We start from the raw sequence: 22,271 nt of genomic DNA on the forward strand, positions 1-22,271 counted from the left end.
GTCTTTTGACAGATACTGCTCCCTGTGGTCACTTCTAGATTTACTTTGAAAGAAGCAGTAACGAACTTTAAGAGCTGCCTTTGTGTGCTCATGTTGCCATGAGACACATTGTTACGTATTCCCATAGGCTGCATTTCACATTTGTTGAGAGAGCAAGAAATTTTGTAAGCCGCAGAGGAAGAGCTGAATGATTCTAAATAACGGAGTCTGAGTGTGAACAGTCTGGAAAATATCTGAAAAACTGTCCCAGGAAAGCACAGTACTGGCTCAAAAATTGTTCCTAGTGTGACTATCAACAATAGCCACGTAGGACGACTTTTTCCATATAAAATTCCTGCTACTATGAAGAAGCAGCATCATAGACAGGTTTGCAAGTTCTGTTCAGAGAAGACCAAACAATCATCTGGCAAAACAAGCAGGAAATCAAGAAGCTGGTATTTCCTTTATTGCAACATACTTTTCTGCATGACAGAATGTATCAGACTTTTCCATACAAAGACCATTACTTGTAAAATTACTCAAGAATTCACCTCACTTTTTTTAAGCATAATTATGCTTTGTCATAACTATGGAAAATTTGTGATCTATCACAGAGTCAAAATAGAGATGAAAAATATGCCTTGAAACTCGGTCTTTTTGATAGTGTACTGCTCTTTAAGATGTATCAAACAGAGATGTACCAGTAATATAAATCGATCGTTTTCTTGGCCTGTAATTTTTCTAAATGACTGAACCTCAATGTCTTAACTACTGCCCAGTTTATAGCTGTAAAACCTCAAGGAAAAATTATGTAAACATGAGTTTATTCAGTCTTGAGAAGCTGAATAAATTTTTTGTCTTCAGTTTGTTAAGTTTTAGCTTCAAAACATTTCAACATACAAATCTTCCCCCTCTTTTTTTGATTTTTCATAAACATACAGACAATTTTAGAAGACTTGAAACTTTACAGTTGGTTTCTGGAATTATTAAAACATTATTTTCCATAGGCACAGCACTTGATCTGTGACAAAATTACTTACATCAATTTGACTATGGCTGCCTTCGTTCAATACCCTCTTCACTGCTCATGCAGTTCTCACATAAAAGAAAAGAAGTTATCTGTAATTATTTGAGAAGCAAGTAATAACAAATTACAGTAAATAAAGACAAATAAATAGGACTTCTTTTAGAGTTTCACAATCTTTTTATTGCAGAATCATACAAGTACTACCAGTTTTAATCTAGTCTTTCTATGTAACAGTATCAGACTTCCTGAGGTAGCATTTTCATCCATGATAAATCTAATTGCCTAGACATTTTGTGCTACAAGGTATGTAAGGGAAAAACTTAGTAGATTTATTCTAAAACATTCATCAAGATGAAAAATGTGGGATACATAAGAAGAATACTAAATAGACAGTTACAGGAGCATGAATACTTTTAGAAAATTTCTGTGACCTATTTCTTCATTTTTATCTTTTTCCATGCACATTACACAGAATAATTTATAGTCCAGAGAATCAAAACTCAAATTTTGTACAATGTTCCTCCTGCTAAGAAAAATGCATTTAAAACATTACGTATAATGAAAACATAACAAATGAGGCATCATTCGACAACTAAACAAATTCCACAAATGAATATGCCATTTTACATTGGAAATGCATCATGCCTTTAATAAACATAGCCTTTAGTTTGCTTCCTATTTTTACACAAGGACAGAGCTGGTTCAGTGAAGAGTAATAACATTCTATAAATGAAATTCAGTAGACCTACACGAAATCTTGGTCAGTTCTTTGTTCAACAAGATTAGCAAATCACAGACTGTGTACCACTAGTATAATAAGATTACTCCCAGAATTTAAAATATATGTTCCATTAAATATTATTTTCCTTGCATAGCACTGTAAACCTTCCATAAATCCTCCTTTAATCAACAAAATGCATGTGCAGATGAATCACCTTACAATCCGAAGTGTGTTTTGACACATCATTAATGCAATAATTACTGCATCCACGAACAATGCATTGGAACTACGTAACTTACTATCTTCTGACAAACAAGCTATGTAACTGTGTTCCCTGTAACCTTATCCACACATGGCATTTAATGTGAAATTGTCCCTTTCGCTTAACAGTAAAAAAATAAATAGTGAAAACCATCTTAAAAAACAAATTTGCTCTCCACTGCTAATATCATTCTTTCACAGTCACAATTTATTGCAGCAAAGTAATTTTTCTTATATTCAAGTTTTATAAATATTTTACAATAATATAGGGATTATCATACCAGAACTCTAATTTCAGCAAATTACTGTGGAAATTAACCTTCTCCAGCAGTTGTGGTATAAATTCAGTATCAGAGTATTGTGTTCTTGTTTGCATTATTGCAGATTTCAGCTTTAATTTCTTGTTTGAATTTTTCTGTGGTGTTGTTGGGATTTTCTGTGGTGTCATTTGGAAGGCCAGATATCTTTTACATAGACAGTATAATAATTTGACAATGCTTACACAAGTTCTTGAACACAGTGTTACGTAAAAACATTTAATCTTACAAATAATTCAAACATTTGATCATCCAATTACATTATTTGAACATTGTAATAAAAACTACAATTTTAATTTCCAGTGGCATATCAGATTTTTATCTAGAACTCTTGATAATACAAAAGTTCAAATTAACATTAACTTGTTTATTTCAAGTTTTTTGGGTTTTGGGTTCTGCTTCTTTATAGGAACTCATGACTGCACATTAAAATGATTCCATCAAAGAAGTGTACTTATCATTTATGGTGTGTTAAATAAAGAAATTCTATTTACATTTTTTGTTCAAAGTGGCTTAAAAGGTATAACATCTCAATCGGTACAATTCAAGATTGCACAATATACAACAGTGGCAGTATATACACATAATATATAAATGTAAGTTGATATATATCTTGCTTCCTTTTAACTGACAAGTTGTATAAAGACCACTTTTTATTATTTAGTATTTTATGGCAATACACAATAGTACACTGGAAATGAAATGCATTTATTTTCTGGAAAGGTTTGTATCTTCACAACCACACTTGAATTTGTAAAATTTGCAGTGAAAAGGAAAGAGTAAAATTATGAATATGAAACATATATAATGAAACAGAAAGAGAAACAAAGACTTATCTAAATTAACTCTTTCTTTATAGCATAACAAAAACATAGACACAGATACAAAGGAGCTGTATACAATAACAGAATCTGAAGTATAACAACATATTTCTTCAAACAAACCTTTGGTTAAAAAACAGTTAACTAAAAAAAATCTAGTCAATGTCTGCTATATACATAGCACAGTTAATGAAGAAACTGTGCTAATCAGCATTACATAAACTAGGTTACATAAAAATGCCAACATAATGCACTGTGAGGAAAATGGTAACCCACAATACAGCCTATCAGTATCATAGCATCACTCCACCCTACCATTAATCTTCAGAAAGATAAGTATACAAGTGAATGATGTATTACAAATCGAAATTATTTTCTGGAGTGGCACAGGCATTGTCTTATTCAGTCATGTGAATTTTGCCTGCAATTCCAGTTCAGTTCTATTCATACATGAATGTCTTAAAAGTGTCACAGCACCTCAGCTATGACACAGATGAGTATATATTTCTTGCTAAATTTTTCTCCTTCATTTATTTAATACTGAGTATTCGGTGAGTGCCTCTGATTTTGGTGATATGAAGCCACTGAATTAGTAGGGTTGACTACTGATGTAGGGTTAGGTGACAGCAGTTGATGCTGAGGTGATTGTCTCAGTTCATTCCTAGTCGGATTAAATCCCTGTGTTGCTCCTGAAGAACTACACTTATTATTTGTATAACTGGGAGGTCCACTAGTATTAACACTATTAGTTGCACCATTTACTGATACACCACCTCTTGTCGAAGAACTGTTGGCAGTGCTTGCACCTCCACCACTGTGATAAGACCCATACGAAGAATCTGCTGAATCCTGTCTGCGTGATATTATGCCGTACATTGACTCTGGACGAGCAGAACCTCCACCATATTTGTTTGTCCCTGTGTTGCATCCAGTCCCACTACTGCACTGACTTACACCGTATACACCACCTGCCTCAGGACGACTTGCAACTGTCGCTACTCCACGAACTCCATAGATACTATCTGATCTTTGCTGCAGCTGACTTTGCTGGTTTTGAGCATTTTGGTTGGTAACATTCAGGTTTTGGTTGAACCTCATAGGATACAAAGATTGTGCTGGCACCAGAGGACCAGGTCTTGGAAGTCCATCCCTCTGTGCACAGGCAGGGCCTGAAGGCACTTTACTGTACACAGACTGTGAACGGTTCAGATTAGCTCTGGTCAATGGTGGTGACTTTGCATACAGTGATTTGGTGCCTCCATACAAAGACTCCACTCTGTCAAGTTTACAGGGTGGTGCTGAGTAGAGACTGGCTGTTGTCAAACTTGGACAATAAGCATTACCGGGACCTGAAACAAATTTATCTAACATTACAAGCTGCCCAAACTATCACATTGATGCACTAGATGGACTAAATCTTTTATTGCAGCACTGTTGAACATATGAATGACAAAGAACAAACACTCATTCTTGAGCTCTGAAAATTTTGTAAGCAGTTCCTATGACGGTGGGGAAAAGCAGACAGTACATCAAAGAAACAAACATGATAACATGTAGATAAGGTAGTAATAGTAACTGTAACATCAACATGTTTTAAGAACTAGAAAGGATACAGTAGTACGAACTTTAAACATAATTGTTACTTCCAACTCTTTGTCAATTCACTGCCTCTCATGTAACCCAGAATTAGAGCTTTTCCTGCTCTCCATCATCAGTATACCTCTCCTTTGTCATTATATGTGTCATACTTGTGTTTTCCTACTGAAAAAAATACTTAACATGTTCTGAAAGTTTCAGATCTTAAGTATATTTATTCTACTTGTGTGTCAATAAAATTGTCTAGTTGCTCCTATTTCACCAACTTTATTGTCCTTCTTTGTCTCACATTCATATTATGAATATGCACACATTGAAAAAAAAATATTGCATCACCACGGTTCTAGGTTTCCTCACCCTTTACATAAAAATGGAATAGATATAAAAAAATTCAGTTCTCCTTTATCATTCACAAAAAGAATTGCAAGTTGTACAATAATAATGTAGACTTTCAGAATTTGTGTTCCAGACTGTGGCATACACAAGTACCTCTAGTACCTGGTAACATGTCCTCTAGCATTGATGCATGCCTACATTCATCATGGCATACTGTCCACTAGATTGTCAAGGCACGGTTGGTCCAGACTGTCCCATACCTAAATTCCAACTCAGCACAGATATCTCAGACTGGTTGATGGATCATCTCATCCAAAAACAGCCCTTTTCAATGTATCACAGGGATGATAAGAAGGGTTCATGTCTGGAGAACATGCTGACCATTCTAATCTAGTGAGTTCATTATCATGAAGGAACGCATTCACAAGAAGTGCATGATGAGCACAAGAATTGTCATCCATTAAGACACAAATCCCTCTACAAAATGCTGCCAATATGATTGCACTATACATCAGAGAATGTCACCTCTGTCTCATATAGCTGTCTGATCGGCTTCAGTGATCACAAGTGGAGTACATTGCCCCGCATGATGCCACACCAAAACATCAGGGAACCACCACCTTACTGCACTTGCTAGGCAATGTGTCTAAGACATTCAGGCTGACAGGACTATCTCAAAAAAAAGTCTCCAACAATTGTCTGATTAAGGCATATGCAAGTTTCATTTGTAAATAGAACTTGATGCCAATTTTGAATAAGTCCATTCACCTTGTTGTTGGGCCAATCTGTACAGCACTGCATGGTATCTAGGTGTTAGATGTTGGACCTGGCTACGGACATCAGGAATGAAGTTGCACTATTTTGCACTGTTTGAGTCGAAACACAACAGTCTGTGGCTGCACAAAAATCATTATTCAGCATGATTGCATTCCTCTCATGGCTGCTTTGAGCTGAAATCCATAAGTAGCAGTCTTTAGCTGCAGTAGTAGCCTTTGAGTGGCCTCATCAAGGCAATTCATTGACACTTCCTGTATGTCTGAACCTCCTCCATGTCCAAACAACATCACTTTGGTCCACTCTGAGACATCTTGAGAGCCCTTCCTGTCACAACGTAACAATGCAGATATGATCAAACTTCAAAACTGACCTTCAGGGCATGGCAAACTAGAGACAATACGAGTAGTGTACTTCCTTCCTGATGTTATGATTGGAACTGATTGTCATACCCACTCCATCACATAGGCACTGCACATCATAAAGGGACACACTCCTCTAGCATTAGCATTACTTTTACAAGGAAATGTACTCAAATAAGATTAGGTTTTTGTTATACTGATATTTGAAAAAAACAGTACCACGAAAAACGGAGGAAATATCCTCTATCATTATGTTAAAAACAGAAAAAATACATTAAAACTATACCTGTTGGTGAGGCTGGAGTTGGTGGTCCTGCCTGGTTCACTGCTGATCGGTACAAGTCTGTGGCACGTAGCGTGTTGTATGTGGAGCCATTAAACTTAGGACCAGACGGCTTCTCCAGTTCATCATATGGGTCTTCATCAGAGTGGATGCTTGATGAATCTGGAAAGATGTCAAATATTGTATCTCCATAACCAAATCAAACCTTTCTTGAATATGTATGACACAAAACATGTTTTGAATATAATGAAGGGAGTTCTTGTTAAAGTAGGAAGCAAGCTGCACTAAAACAATGCTATCAATTTTAACAAGTAAGTGAGTTACTCGCCATACCTATTACGAATGTAATGACACATCATTAAACCTATAGTTTCAAAGTTTTATTTTCTTGATAAGATTTTATGACATCTGAAATAGTATTATTCCTACATTTGTAGAGCCAGACAGATATTAAAATTTAAATGTGATTGATTGAAAAAAAAAAATGCTCTCTGGCTGCTGTACACTATACTGAATTCTGTCTCTCATGCAATCAAAATAATAATTTATAAATCAATTTTTCAAGGTTTTTATGAACTGAGAGTTTTGACTATGTCAGTGTGGGTTAATACAGTCACTCCATATGATGGCAGTCCCTTTTTAAATTAAAAATCTAGCAGTGTAATTCACTACAAAATATCATTTATGTTGTGCTTGATACAGTTTCTAAAACTTAAAGATGTGACAGGCTTGCTCTCCACTGAGTTACATATTTATAAAATGAAGTTCTGTGTTCACTAAAATAGAATGAAAAATTAGATGATCACACTTTGCTCAGCATCAGGTACGGATCATAGAATAAGAATTTTGATTTTCATCTAAAGTATTTAAACCCATAAATGTTTGCAACACTTCAACACAAGTATGCAATAATTATTTCTGGTTTTCATAATATAACTTATTGTAGATTTTATTTCATATTTGAGAGTTAAAACAAATGTGAGCCAGTCTATAGAGTTTCATACTAATATGTGGTACACAGGGGAACTCAAACAAGAAAGCATGCTATGCAACTGCCAAAGTCGACAAAAATGAAATGTTTAATACGTTTTCAATAAAAATCCAATACATAGCAGGCAAACCATGCAGCAACCAACTTAACATGATAGCTCATGCTGAAAGAAAAGTAGTCCATGATGTACATATTCACTAAATTGTTATCATTCAAGAGTTCTGCTTAAATAACAACCAATTTTCTTAGTTGTAGTCATAAGGTACAACAAATACAGATTCCGTATGTGTGTCTGGAAAGTGTATATGTAATTTGCATTTTTGTTGTGCACTGCACTTGATAATGAATTCTAGAGAGAAATGACAAGTTACACAATAATGATTTTCTTGACATATATCTGAGTGACCTTTAGCACTCACTGTTCCCAGAAACCAACATAACATTTCTTCTTTCTGAAGTACGACCAAATGCATAGTTTCATCACCAATCTTAATATGCTGGGGGAACTATGGCCATATGTACTACACAGGCAGTAATATTAAATTACAGCTGGTCATCTCAGCTTTCATACCTTCTCATAAGCTTGTAGCTGCCACGTTGCATACTCATGACCATGAGGTGCCAACGATAAACATTGGGCGCAGTGAGCTTGCGAGTTCCCACTGAGTCCATGAGACTCATAGACAGTGAGTGCCTTTTGCCATAGCGCTATGACAATGAAGGCACACCTTCTACAAACTTTAGGTGACAGGACTTACATCCTACTAGACAGACCCAGAATAATTCGAGGTGGTATAATTTCAGGCTGCTAGTTGTTTAAATTTTTATTAGGAATTTGTCATTTCACAGTAGATGAATGTGATGCTGATGACAATGTTCCTGAATTTTCCTGAAGTTTCTCTTGTTTGCTCATAAAACCATCTCAAATAAATATGTTTTATTTTTATTTTCATATCTCTTTTAGTTTCTGAAGAGTGATGGATTAAAATTATACAAATTGATACATTTCTTTCATTCACTGTCTAATTTATCTCAGTGCTAAATGCAGTTAAAAAGCTCAGTCACAGATGAAGATTCAGGAAGTCATTATGTCTCACAGTTACAAAAAATTAAAAAGGAAAATAATTTTTTGGGAATGGAATTATGCAAAATGTTCCATTGATTTTATGTCCTTTAGTTTCACTGAACAGTTTGAATACTATTTCTAATTTGAATGGTATTTCTTATTTACCAAAGGAATTATCTACTAAGTTTCAACTTGGGACCATTGTAGGAATCTTAATTTTCCACTTTACTTCTTTTAGCACTCTCATTTCAAAAAAAAAATCCTTCATTATTTTAAAGAGGTAAGATAAAAAGGGAGGTGGTGTATTCAACAGAACAAATGTTGATTATTGTTATTTTTCATTTCAGATAGTGACTGATGTGATCCTGTTGGTTATATTCAGTGCCAAAGAGAGGGAAGCGAAGTGTTACTCCTATACAAGGGAAACACCATGTCTGTGAAAAGATGTAAGTGGAAAAATATCATACATTTGAGATCCACAACAGTTTTAAAAGGCAGGAAGGACACAGTCAATGACAAGCATGTGTTAATGTGTGTGTTGGATCTGTGGTCATTCAAAATTGTCAGGGGAGAAACATTTATTAGTCTTTCATAAGAACTAATCTGCATTGGTATGAAGGACAACACAGTGAGTGCACAGAGGTTTTGCCTTCTGCAAGAAATGTCTTGATATCAAAAGATATAGTCAATGACATGAGAAGTTAGATCTTGTCTAAAGAAAAGGAAGCCTTTGACCAGAGTGAGTGTAATATGACATCTGATCTTTGAACTGACAATTACCACAAAATGGATTATGTTACTGTTCAGTATTATTGTAGATTTTGAAGACATATGTGAATTGAGAAACAACAAAGTTTCCAGATGTCACCAACATCAGCGAAAAAAAAAAAATTACAGAGTTACATGAAAAAGTGCAATACCACCTCCTAACTTGTTAGGAATTGATCATAGAATTGCATATGCAAATAGGAAGTAACATTCTGGTTGAATGTGAACTAGTGTTACTAATGGATTGGCAGGTACAAAATTATCTGGGTCTCCTAGAAGGTAAGGGTTAATTAAACATAATATAATTAATAATGATGTTATTAATACAAATGTGATAGAATCCTTGAAAGTAAAGTATGGGTGAAATGGAATTTTTTCGATATCTCCATTTAGCCCTAACGGGTTATTAGACCCTGTTTGATGGAGAAAAAAATAAGTGAATTGCTGCCATAGCTGCAATAATAAATGGTGATACAAAATGAAATGTAAAGAATCAATTTAATGTTGTGTTATCAACAGCAAGTCCTCCTCACACTCATTGAACTAAATCTGTTCCTAAGTATGGAATTGCTGATAGTAAATTAGTAATTACTGTTGCACCTCAGAATGATATTTGGCCTCAAGGTAAAATGTATCTTATAAATGCAGTTGCTATAACTAAGAATAGAATTAATGTACCGATTATTTAGGTGTGCATATATATATAGAGGGAAACATTCCATATATATATATATATATATATATATATATATATATATATATATATATATATATATAGGGAAACATTCCACGCGGGAAAAATATATGTGTTTCTATCGACCTGCCAGCGCTTTCGTATGGTAAGTCACATCATCTTTGTTTTTATATATATATATAAGATCCATAGTAAATTCCTCGTCCTACATATCCTCTGAACTAAGCAGAAGGACGTTTGTAATGGATCATGGGTCGACCAAAAGAAAGCTCTGCAACACAACGAACTTGCTGCCAGGTGCAGTGCATTGCATTACCACAGCATTAAGGCAAACATTGCCTGAAAAATTCCTTAGTGAAAAATTGCCTGAAATTTATAGATCCTTCCAGACAGTGTGTAGAGCTGTAGGATACATAAAATGCTCTGGTTCAATGGCAACATTAGGAGGGAAAAAAAGCCATTACATCAAGATGTTGCAACTACATGGAGTAGTATCTACATGATGCTGAACTCACTTCATTTGTAAAGAAAAGACACTGGGAACTTGTTATTGGAGAAAAGCAAGCAGCAAATGATATCTTACTATCAGTCTGTTGTAAGACATGCCATAATTATATCCCTGGAATATTTAAAAGAAACCACAAATGATGTGAATGTTGAAACAGATCTGACCCTGCCCTATGTAGCACCACGGGCATTACATTTATTGTATTCCTGTCAAAGTGAAGATGACAATGTGGTGTTCAAATTACTGAGGAGACATGCAGGAACTTTTCTAAAAGAGAAAGTCATTAATAAACTACGAGATTCTCATTACATTTCCACATTGTTTCATCCGCGTTTCAAGGAATTGTAGTTCTAAATGAGAAAAGGAAGAAAATATAAATCAAACTTTTTCTCATAAGTTAGATAGCATAATTGTGGAAGAACAGAAAAAAGATCTGATGCTTTCTTTCATAAAGAAGTTCCAGAGCTGATGTTCATCTACTTCCATATGTAAAAGTGGACCTGAGAGATATCTGACCATGGATGGCCCTGGTAATGACTTCAAGAATATTTAGTCTTGGAGGAAGGCCAATGTTTGTGTCTTCCCTAAAAAAGTCTCAAAAGCAATAAAAGAAGTTCTATGCATTTCCACCATTTCCACCAATAGTGCTACAAATTAAAGAAATTTTATCATATTGGCTTATTTACATCAGAGTAACACTGCTGTATCGGTTTTATTAATCCATACCAATATGAGGGACAAGCAAATTATCTTATGAAGATTAATATCGCACAAGATGAAACATAAATAATTTGTGTAAATAACACACACACACACACACACACACACACAGTTATACTAATTTTATGGCATTTTTGATACTATACTGTTTCTAAACAAGAGAGCAAGAAAATGCAAAGACCAAAATACTATGTTAGTGAAATAACGTGTTCATTAAGTGTTTACTTATTATGTATTCATATACATTCATTAGCAGGTCATTCATTATTACTCTCCAACTATATCCCTTTCACTAGGAGTATGACTGAGTTGCCTCATTCATGAGCACCTGCGTTCAAGTCATAAGGCATTTCCATTAACTTCACATGCAAGAGAGAACAGTCTTTCACATCATTTGTAGAGACACTAAGCTTTTATGATTAGTTATCTGAGAGATATGATTTAGTAACATGCCACAGCAGCATTCATGTTTCATAATTTTGTTCTCAGCCATGTTAGCTCATTTTAAAAATGGTGGTCAATAACAATTCAGATCCAAGTTTTTGGCTTTGGGGAAAAAAATCCATGTGTTAATGAAATGGCCAACCTGAGACTTTTTGACTGTAGCAATACATTTAGTCCTACCTATTTTAGTGGTATAGCCAAAGTGACACAGGTTTATAAATGGAAACAGCAGATAATTGTTTATTTTAAATTCCCAACTGCTTATTGAACTATATGTTATTTTCAGCAGAGATATAATTTCCAATAGTCAATTGAAGTATGATAAATTCAAATAGATATATTTCATTAAGAGATAAAATATCTTCCTCAAGGAAATTTAGGATCACAGGCAAGTTCATTACTAGTTTCAGCTTCAGATGAGTAGCCCAGATGCAAAAGCTGCTAAGTGCATTTTTTTTTTAATTTTAGTTTAGCACACTATTGTATACCTTTTTTCAGTACCTACATGATGGAATAGGTTTCAGAATGCAAAACCCACTATGAACCATTGAAACTGGCAGTGGAAAATCATTTTCAGTTGCAAAAGTAGCTAACTGTACATTTGTCATTGTGTACAAAGCCCACTAAATATCCAACATTTACAACTCCCCCCCCCCCCAAGTTTAACAGCCATGACAGTCACCTTTCACCTTTACATGCCCAGATGCAAAGCACACCAGCTGATATCAGACTTAATCTAGCCATTCAAAGCTACCTTTCAGCTTATTACAATTAGAAGGGATACTTTTCTTATTCAGAGTTAGATTGTCTGTGCTCTAGCAAACACATATGCAATGCGTTGTCAAAATATACGCCAGTCAGCACAGTTCAGCTGATCAGTAGGATGTCTGTTGATGTATTTGCATGAGTGTTTTGAAGAAAATAAGTGATATGTGCACTGTTTAAATGCAGAAGATACACAAACGAAGTGGGAGTAATTGAAATAATATGAATTCTGCAAGAAGTCGTCAGTAGAACAGAAATGTTCCCAAAACAGAAAGGTAAGAACATGAAAAGTGTTATTAAAGCAATATTATGTAATGAAAATAGTGCTGACACTTATTGTTATGACATACATGGAAGGATTAATGAAAGTTACTGGTAACTGGCATTTCCAGAGGCAAAAAGCCAAAAACGCCAAAAGAAGAAGATTTGTCTAGTTTGTGGAGAGCCCTTCTACAACTTTGAAGCTGGAGAGAGAAACAGCATCCTGAAGAGGGGAAAAAATTTCAGCAAGGGAAACGGCTCAACACCAATCATAGCCGGTGTAGAACTTCTAGAAGCCAAACTCAGAGACGTCAAAAAGTTTTTGGAACTCCACTTTGGTGAAGACTGGGCAACCAACGACAAACTCAAAATCCTACATCGAAGTGTCAGATGAGCAGGAAGGCACTCGTAGAGTCGCTCCTGCCATTTCCAACCATCAGAAAATTTTGTAGAATTTTCAGACTACTCTTCGAAATAAAACATATTCTGTTTATATTTGCAATAATTAAATTCCACCCTTCTGTCATTCCTATCATATCATTGAATAGCAGATTTTGCTACATCAAACATCAACATACCTGGAGTAATATTTGGCTGAGTATATGCCAATCCTACATGTACAAAATTGACAACTGGATTCCCAACAAAACTTTCACTGAAGTGACAAAGCCAGAAGATGAGTGAAAGTGAAGCCAGTAGCAAACACAGTGTGAATGTTGTAAACTGGGCAGAAAATAATGGACACATCACACAAATTTCAGAAAAGGAACAGGAAACAACAATAAATTCGCAATTGTAATTTAGATACCTAGCATGAAGTTGTTTTTGCCATTACATCATGATTTTACATATATGAAAGTTCTTTTGGTTTTCTTCTCATTTCCATCTAGAATCACACTACCTACTTTTATTATTACTGATGGTAGGCAACATACATTTTGAGACTTCCCCCTTACAGCCATACTTCACCTATAGCTATAGCAAGGTGCTTTCATAACAGTGAAAGTTTGTGGCCTCTGAGAACCAAATATCAGATTGTGATGGCATTTTTCTGTGGCACAGATGGAGCAACTCTCAAATATTGTAATGTGAAAGATTGAAATTTGGATACATATTTGTTTTTTGGTAATTCTAAGAGTGTATGGAGCAAAAATTTCTGATAATAAATCAAGTCTACAGCAGTTCTACCCATTAGTTCTTTTATTTCCATAACTGTTCTGAGCTCATTCATTGTCTTCATATTGAAATAGTGCTGCACTGGACAAAGTATAATGTGAAGCAAGTATTTTCCAGCCAAACAACAATGCTAAAAGTGTTGGAACATAGGCACAAATAAGTATATCCTTATAGGTATCAAATAAGAATACCCTTATTTGAACTGATTCAGTAGCAAAGAACTAATTAAATACTAAGAAATTATTATTAATGCCTTAAGATTACCAGTTTCAGTGCAACACTCATCAATTCAAGCAGAGAGAAAACAGAATTAATAAGTGTACATAAACACTACCACATGAGAAGTAGAGTTGTTAGTTTTGTCACTTAATTTGTGTAAAGAGTGTACAATAAAAAAATTAATATTTTGGACCACTTCTAGAGTAACACTATTTCCCGGCGAAGGCACATACCTAAAATAAATATGTTACAAACTTCCAAATAAAAAAAATATTTAACAGAACACTAATCATTCTAAAAAGACCAAAAACATGTACTACAAACAGAATTTATATCATGTTTCTACACAAACTCACTGAAAGAAATTTTGATCTTAAAAAAAAATTGGAATATATGTTTTAATATATTTTGCATAAACAGATATAGGGCTACTCTGCCTCTTCTTTAAAAATTATTGTTTTGGCTCCAGTTCATCAGTGTATGGATCTCTGTTGTAAAGCATGTTATAAATTATTTGTTTGTTATTCCTTATGATGACTTCTGAACACTAAACCACAACGTAATTACTTTGGAATCATACCAAATTTTAAACTTTTATATTTAGTTTTGGACTAATCAAAATATTCTGCAGATGACTGATGAGTTCCACTCCTTTAAAGTCACATCTACAGGCCCTTATGCTTTGGTTTTATTTATTTATGCATTTCTGCAAAAGGGAAATTTTTTAACATCTGATATTAATCTAAATGTTCGGAAGTCTTTTCTGGAAGTATTTGTCTGAAGTGCAGCCTTTTATGGAAGTGAAACATCGAGGCTAAACAGTTCAGACAAGAAGACAACAGAGGCTTTTGAAATGTGATCCTATAGAAAAATGCTGGAAATTAGATGAGCAGGTCGAATAACTAATGAGGTGGTACTGAAGCAAACTAAGGAAAAAAGAAATTTATGGCACACCTTGACTAAAAGGAGAGATTGGTTGATAGAACAAATTCTGAGGTATCTAAGAATTGTCAGTTTGATAATGGAAGGAAGTGTGGGAGGGAAAAATTGCTGAGGAAGAACTAGTTTTGAATATGGTAATCAGGTTCAAATGGATGTAGGTTATGCTAGTTATGCAGAGACAAAGAGATTTTCACAGGACAGACCAGCTTGGAGACCTCACCACACCAGTCTTTGATGACAACAACAAGTATAACAATGAGAAAGTTTATTTTAAATCAGAATCATAAATTAATTAACAGCAACAAAACTGAGACAGGATAAGTATTAGTAAGGTATTTAAGCAATGCTGTTACGCTCAGATTTTACTCAGGCCATTTAGTTTGGTTAAAAACGGTAGATTTTAAATATCAAGTGTACCTCAGACATATGTGAAATTATGTAAAGCCATTGTATTTGATCGCTGTCGGGCCATAGCTGAAAGTAAAACGTGTAATAATAGACAACATGTTATCCAATGTGCCATTGAAACAAAGTACTATCAACTCCTTATTAATAGTTGTTTACATTTAGCACCAGCCATACATACCTCCATCAATTGACTCCTTCTGATGATGGAAATGTCTTCTCGGGTTGAAAATATATTCATAGATCAGACCAGACACAATACCTCCAAGTATTGGACCTAACCAGTGCACCTACAACAAATTGAAGATATTTTAAGAAATTGCCCTTCATCTCATTTCCTGCGTTATTTAACTTCACAGTAACCACACAAATGGCAAAATATAATTTCACAATAACAAACAGCTTCATTATAGTTTCCCTCATTACTGAGGAATGGTATTTCCTCACCCTTGATGCAGCTCCACTAATGAATATTTAAGTTACTTTTCATAAACCTACAAAAAAAAAATGTGCTTTTACATTAACAATAAATTGTAATTTTAATGACGTATCACCTTTGTCACACGAAGTCATCACAAACTGTTTACTTCCTTTATGGGAAAGAAGGTACACATGAAGTGCAGAAAAATTCACAAAATACCACTTTCAGTTAACTACATGCGTTTAAAATGAGAGGAGAAAATGCAATCTAACACAGTAGTTGCAATGCTTCCAATCCATTTTTATACTCACCGACTGCTGCCATTTTAGCCTCATTCATAGTTTCATTTTTGGTTTGCTCTTCTATCTGACCTGTCTATTCCTCTCCATGTCAATTCCAAGTCTGACATTATCAGATCTTATTAGTTGCTACAGTTCACCTGTTGGTGTTCCTCTCTTCCTGTCCTGCTGCGTTTTCCTTCACTGGTGTTCAAAGTGAGTTTCCTTACTTAGCATAATTTTTTCATCTCTATATGTAACTGCAACTGAATGTGGTTTACAGGTAGTTCCATTCAGAAGATGCAACACAGGTGTGTTAAAACAACTCATTCAGCGCTTCCATATTTGGCCAAATAAGTCTACGATTATGATCAATGTTCCAGAATATGTTACAAACTGATACCACCTTCTGTCAATGAGCACATATCACCAGGTGAGATATTGGCCCTCCACCAGTGACTATCATCATCAGTGCAGTTTCTATGGCTGATAGAAAACAGTCAGTTTTCTTCCAGATGACACCAATTTTATTCAAGTAATTCCTAGGTCCTAATCTCATATTTAAGTCTGCCAGAAACAATGCCACAATCCTTCTGGAAAAATTTACAATGCCTCATGCTGATAATGTACGACATATTCAAATGTGTCAGTTGTGTAAAGCGTCTCATAACTGCATTTTCTATGTATAAGGGGAGGTATTGAGCAGTAGGGCAGAAAATATTAAGCTTTTAAAGCCCATTATTATAGCTGGCAAGAAATACACACATCAAGCTCCCACTCATATACAGATATTGTTGTCTCTATACTTACTACAGAGAAAACTGGCTGTTTAGTTTACTTTCTGTTTGTCCCTAGATCATATTTTACAGTAATTGGAAACAATCATGTTTAATAGTTGATTGCATTTGTTGTGACAAAGGATTTTGTCCATGAGCTGAGCAGTTTTTGTACCAAACCTTAGCAGTTCCCATCATGTGAGACCTTAACTTTTCCCAGCGAATTGAATGTTTAATCATTTTTAACAGATCTATTCACCACTTATTGCCGCATCTACTTGGGGAGCAAAAATACAATCCTCTTGGGTATAATTTCTTCCATCCTGGATTATTCATTACCTCACCACTTCGTATATCCTCTGATTGCTATAAGTATAATCTGTCACTGAACTTGGACTTCTCCAGTGTGCTATCATTCATTTTCTGGTTTCAACACATTCACCAAATTCAGTACAGGTTTCCTGTGAGCTTGTTCTTTATTGTTTGCAATGTCCACTCTTAAAACCTACATAACTAATTTTGATTAAAGATTTGGACTAGTAAGTTACAGGTTAACAGTCCAAAAATCAAATATTCACACATAATTTCGTATGAGTCTTATTCTGTTCTACTCCTCACTATATTGACTGCTATTTCTGCTATTTACAATGTTAACCTCCGCTACGGGCAATTAATACAAAATTATAGATGAATGCTATTTGTGACTAAGAATTCTATTGAAACAAACTTCCTTAAAGCATTTACCTCTAGGAGACTGTTAATAGCATGCACCAGAGTATCACACTTAACATAGATTTCAATGAGCAGTCATACTACTTGTTATCTAATGTATGTTATGAAACTGCCTTTAGTAATGACAGCATGTGAAATAGGCTAATATATATGCTTTTAATGCTGTTTACAGGCATTCAACCTACTTACCCAGTGATCTTCCCACTTGTTCATCACAAAAGCAGGTCCCAGAGCTCTCGCTGGGTTTAGCGATGGAGTCTGCAACACATGAAACAACAAATGAATCAGACATTAATTGCAAAATACCAGTTAACAGCATAAAATTGTTTGACTGACAAATAATCACAGGCAAGTGATGGTCATTGCAACAAACATTAATCTTCTTCCGGTATTCCTATGTTTCACTACAAATTTCTGACTACAACAGAATCATCCGTGAACAAGCTCATGGAGATGCCTACTTTATCAACCAGGTTATTTATATAGCTGCAACAGACCTGACAAATGTCACTTCAACACTGTTCCAAGATGCAGGTAGTTGAGGAAGATTACAAATTGGAGTATTCAATCCCAAACTAGTATCCATGACTTGTTATGACAAAAGTTGCACAACTTAAATATTATATGTTATGGCTTTAGAATGGTATTGTCTCCTTGATATATACTTACAGTATTCACTGAATTTCTTTATTCGTCAGGAAAATGTCTTATTTTATACATAGCCATCTGAAATGAATAAAAAGCATTAACTTTTCAAGCAAAAATTCTGTCTGACAGGCAATTCTCTTCAAATTGTGTTGCATAACTATGTGTGTCACTGCATGTTATAGCCAGTTATTAAAAGGAGAGGTAACATCTGGATTTGTTCAGTACTCTTGGTCATCACAGCTGCTTTCAGGAGCATCTGTATGAACATTATTTTTTTCAAGGTTTTGAGTGTTCCCGTATCAGTACTCAACCTCTTGTTATTGGTTATTACCTTGGTTGTGATATATTAGGTTGCACAAACTTTTACTCACCCCCAAGGTTCATTCTCTTCTTCTCCTTCCATTCGTGTGTCTCCTTCTTCTGTTGTTACTGCTTAGTTCCTAATTCTCATAAAACACCCTAACATCTTCTGCATACACACTCTTCCCTGGTTCTATGGGCAACATATATTTTGACAACCTTCACATTGAAATCTGAATGTGTTATTGTCTCTAAATATTTCTTGATTTCGGTTCCTGAATTTATCATCAAAGAAGAGTCATTTATAACATAATGTGGGAGACATTGTAAGACCATCACAGTTAACAGGATATAATCCACATTTCTTAGACTCTTGCACAAAATTTGTAGAAGCTGTTTGTTGACCTAGCTGCAATGCCTTCACGAGTAGACAACTAAATATGCCCTTTGGAAGTCACTGTTTCTTCTTTCCTACTGGAATCTTCCTCCACTGAGAAAGAATATCTCTCTAGTTTTCACTGAGACGAGAGAAGTGAGATTATCTACAGTAATTACTGTTGTGCCTTCTTCCTTTAAGGCAAAGGGTAGTAAGTGAGTTTGAAACCGATCACTGAGCACTCTCATTCCATCAACTCACTTTTTGATGAATTCATTAATGTTCCACAATGTGAACTGTAAATCTTGTTAGTTCACTTTGTTTACCATTAAAAATTATGTATGGAGGAAAGAATTCTCCCACTGCGCTCCTACACAACTTACAGAAGGGCACAATTTTAGGATGTTCTTAGTTTCCTTAAGATGTCAACACATTCAATGAAACAAGAGCTTTTCCTTTTGCTGGTATGTCATGAAATCCCATTTCATCAACACTGAAAACATTTTCAGCAGGAACGCAGCAACTATATCTCTAAAAATGCCTCTCCCAATTGCCAACTAGGTACATTATCTGCAAAGCAGTCTACTTTTCTTTCACAGTTGTCAAGATGATATGGTTTCACTATGCACCTCAAGTCCATGGTAAACACCCGTGCTGCTGTCAATGATAGTTTTCTACAAAATATCTTTCCTCAATCTCCATAAACACTGTCGGCTTTCCAACTTTACAACAGTGTCCCCCCCCCCCCCCCCCCCACAATGGTTTGTTTTGGTATCCATGCAACTTCCCTAGTTCAACAATAATATTTTCTATTACATTTCAGTCGTACAGGTTTTTGTGCCATATTGCTGAGCACCAGATTTAATGCCAGTATTGATAGTTTCAAGCATCAAAATGAGATAATGCATGCAACGCCAGCTCATTTTGTCAAATTTAATCTTATACACACATCAACAAAATCTTTACATCAGCTTTACATAATCTTTACTACCCTTTGAGGAGTCATAGACAGGACCCACAATGGGCCTGGAACTGTTTAATCATTTTGACACGATCAAATCACAGAAAAAATTTTACATCCCAAGTGTCAACTGGAATGTAGCAATGTGATTGTTAGATTAGGAAGGCTGTATGTGGCCGGTCCTAAATGGCTCTTGTAAAAGATCAAACAATTTGTCAACATTTAAATTGTTTGTCAAATTATTTGGCAATGTGTAGCTTTGTTTGACCTGTTTGTTAAACAAAAAAAAATATCGTGTTCGAGAGAAATTTTGGTCAACGGCTGATTTCTCAACATAGCGGTTAAGGAAGCTACGATCAGAAAAGTATATGGGTAAATACGAAAGAGCACTGTCAATTACCAGATTGTTAGAGAAATTGCGTCTTTCCCAGCTATATATTACACAGGAAAACATTAGGATGAGTATTAATATTCTACCCACAACATACAAGCGGGAGTATAATAAAAATTTAAGCTGATGTAATCATCAGGTTCTGAGTATAATATTTCCTTTAACAGATTTTCATGTGTACATTTACCTCTCAATTTCAGCCATTCCATGGACCAACGTCTTTCTTTTTTCTCTTCCCTATACACAGAGCTAATGTCCAAGCAACAAATGATTTGTCTGCGTTGGCAGCCATTCCCCGCTAGTGTCAAAATACTTCGCGACATGTACGGATTGCGACAGCTGCTCAAAAGTGAGGTTAAAGCTCACAAATATTGTTGGAACGTCTGGGCACTTGTTGGATAGAAAACAATCACTAACCAGGGGTATCTTCCAAAAGCCGAGTCAGAACTACAGAGTCACTCAAATTGAGAAAAGCTATATAAAGTTCTGAGTGAACTGGAACTAGCCCTCTCCCCCCCCCCTCCCCCTTCTTTCTCCCACTGGCTCCATCCCCTCCTACCTCCTCTACCCTTTGACCTGGAGGCGCCCCCCTTCATCAGTGTGAGTGCTTCGCCGATGATCATCGCTTTTCTACTACGTTCGTATCTCCACCTGGACGTCTTCATCTGTTTTTCAACTGGTGCCACGCTTCATTACACTGTATTCCGTCGAACGACTTCTGATTTCTTGTGCAGTGTTCACCTTGTGTTTACCATGTTTTTTATGTTTTCTACGCCTTCCGTGTATTTATGTTGTGTCTTTTGGCCGAAGAGCGGCGTATGTAGGCCGCTGCCGGTCCGCCTCAGCTCAGGCATGAAATCACAATAAAGGAAAAAAGAAAACTGGAACTAGAAGGCGGCACTCACCGAGACAAGCGAGCAGGCGAGATAGGCCATGCCGATGCTGACGGACGAGCCGCCGAGCCAGCGGCGATACGAGTCCATGGAGACGCAGTAGGTGAAGACGACGACGAACGTCAGGATGAACTCGACGCCGAAGCCCTCCCAGGCGGTGAAGTGCGGCGGCAGCGACACCAGCGTACTCAGCACCGGGGACTGCGAAGAGGACACCAGGCCGCTCCCCGACGCCGGCAGCGTCACCCTGTAACATAGCAACACTCGCTCAAGACCCAGGTTCGCCATATCTGCGACATGGTGGATGGCTCGAATTACCGTGTTTCCAAAAAAATGATGCGTCGCGTTGTATAATCCAGCAGCGATAACACATCCCTCGACCTCCCAGACTGTTGCCGCCAAGCAACAGCTCTGCTGAAGTACTGGTTATTGTTACTTTTTAGTTTCCCCTGTTAATGCATGTGGATAAAACGAACATCGCACTAGATTCATTAGGGATCGCTCTATCGATAGGGCACGTAAAATTCTACTATAAAAATGATTTTGTTTGTAACCGGAAAGAAACTGACGCTTTCCGTCGACACTGGACGTCACGTGGAAGACGTGATGAGGGGCATTTGTTTGCGCTGACTTCAGCTACCCATTGCAAAAATGAAATGGCAAATATCTGCCGAAACACCAGAGAAAATGCGCCTAACGACTCCTAGAAGGGAGGGACAGTACAAAAGAGATGGCCAGCCGCTGTGACTGAGCGGTTCTAGGCGCTTCAGTGTGGAACCGCGAGACCGCTACGGTCGCAGGTTCGAATCCTGCCTCGGGCATGGATGTGTGTGATGTCCTTAGGTTAGTTAGGTTTAAGTAGTTTTAAGTTCTCGGTGACTGATGATCTCAGGTGTTAAGTCCCATAGTGCTCAGAGCCATTTGAACCATTTTGAACAAAAGAGATGACGCAGTGAAAGAAGCAAAAGAGCTCCCATATCAATCAGCTTTAAACAAGATACTCCTGGTAAGAAGAATCCTATAACAGATTACCGTATGTGGACGAAGCTTCTTTCACAA

At 36.1% G+C, this 22,271-nt stretch overlaps 1 protein-coding gene across 2 annotated transcripts in view; it reads right to left on the reverse strand.

Moving 5' to 3' along the window:
• Window positions 1–1,179: 1,179 nt before the first annotated feature.
• Window positions 1,180–22,271, reverse strand: part of LOC126470527 (neurogenic protein big brain-like) — a 301,068-nt gene continuing 279,976 nt past the window's right edge. Inside the window, exons 3-7 of one of the 2 annotated variants that reach the window (XM_050098449.1) lie at window positions 21,225–21,459; window positions 17,833–17,901; window positions 15,618–15,726; window positions 6,481–6,639; window positions 1,180–4,475 (exon numbers count right to left, since the gene is read on the reverse strand). In XM_050098449.1, coding sequence (XP_049954406.1) covers window positions 3,661–4,475; window positions 6,481–6,639; window positions 15,618–15,726; window positions 17,833–17,901; window positions 21,225–21,459 — 1,387 coding nt within the window. In that variant the 3' untranslated portion in view covers window positions 1,180–3,660. Of the gene's footprint in view, window positions 4,476–6,480; window positions 6,640–15,448; window positions 15,506–15,617; window positions 15,727–17,832; window positions 17,902–21,224; window positions 21,460–22,271 lie in introns of those variants that run through there. The other variant, XM_050098459.1, reaches the window with a different exon arrangement.

Source organism: Schistocerca serialis, chromosome 1, assembly GCF_023864345.2.
Source record: "Schistocerca serialis cubense isolate TAMUIC-IGC-003099 chromosome 1, iqSchSeri2.2, whole genome shotgun sequence".
NCBI classification, from domain to species: Eukaryota; Metazoa; Arthropoda; class Insecta; order Orthoptera; family Acrididae; genus Schistocerca; species Schistocerca serialis.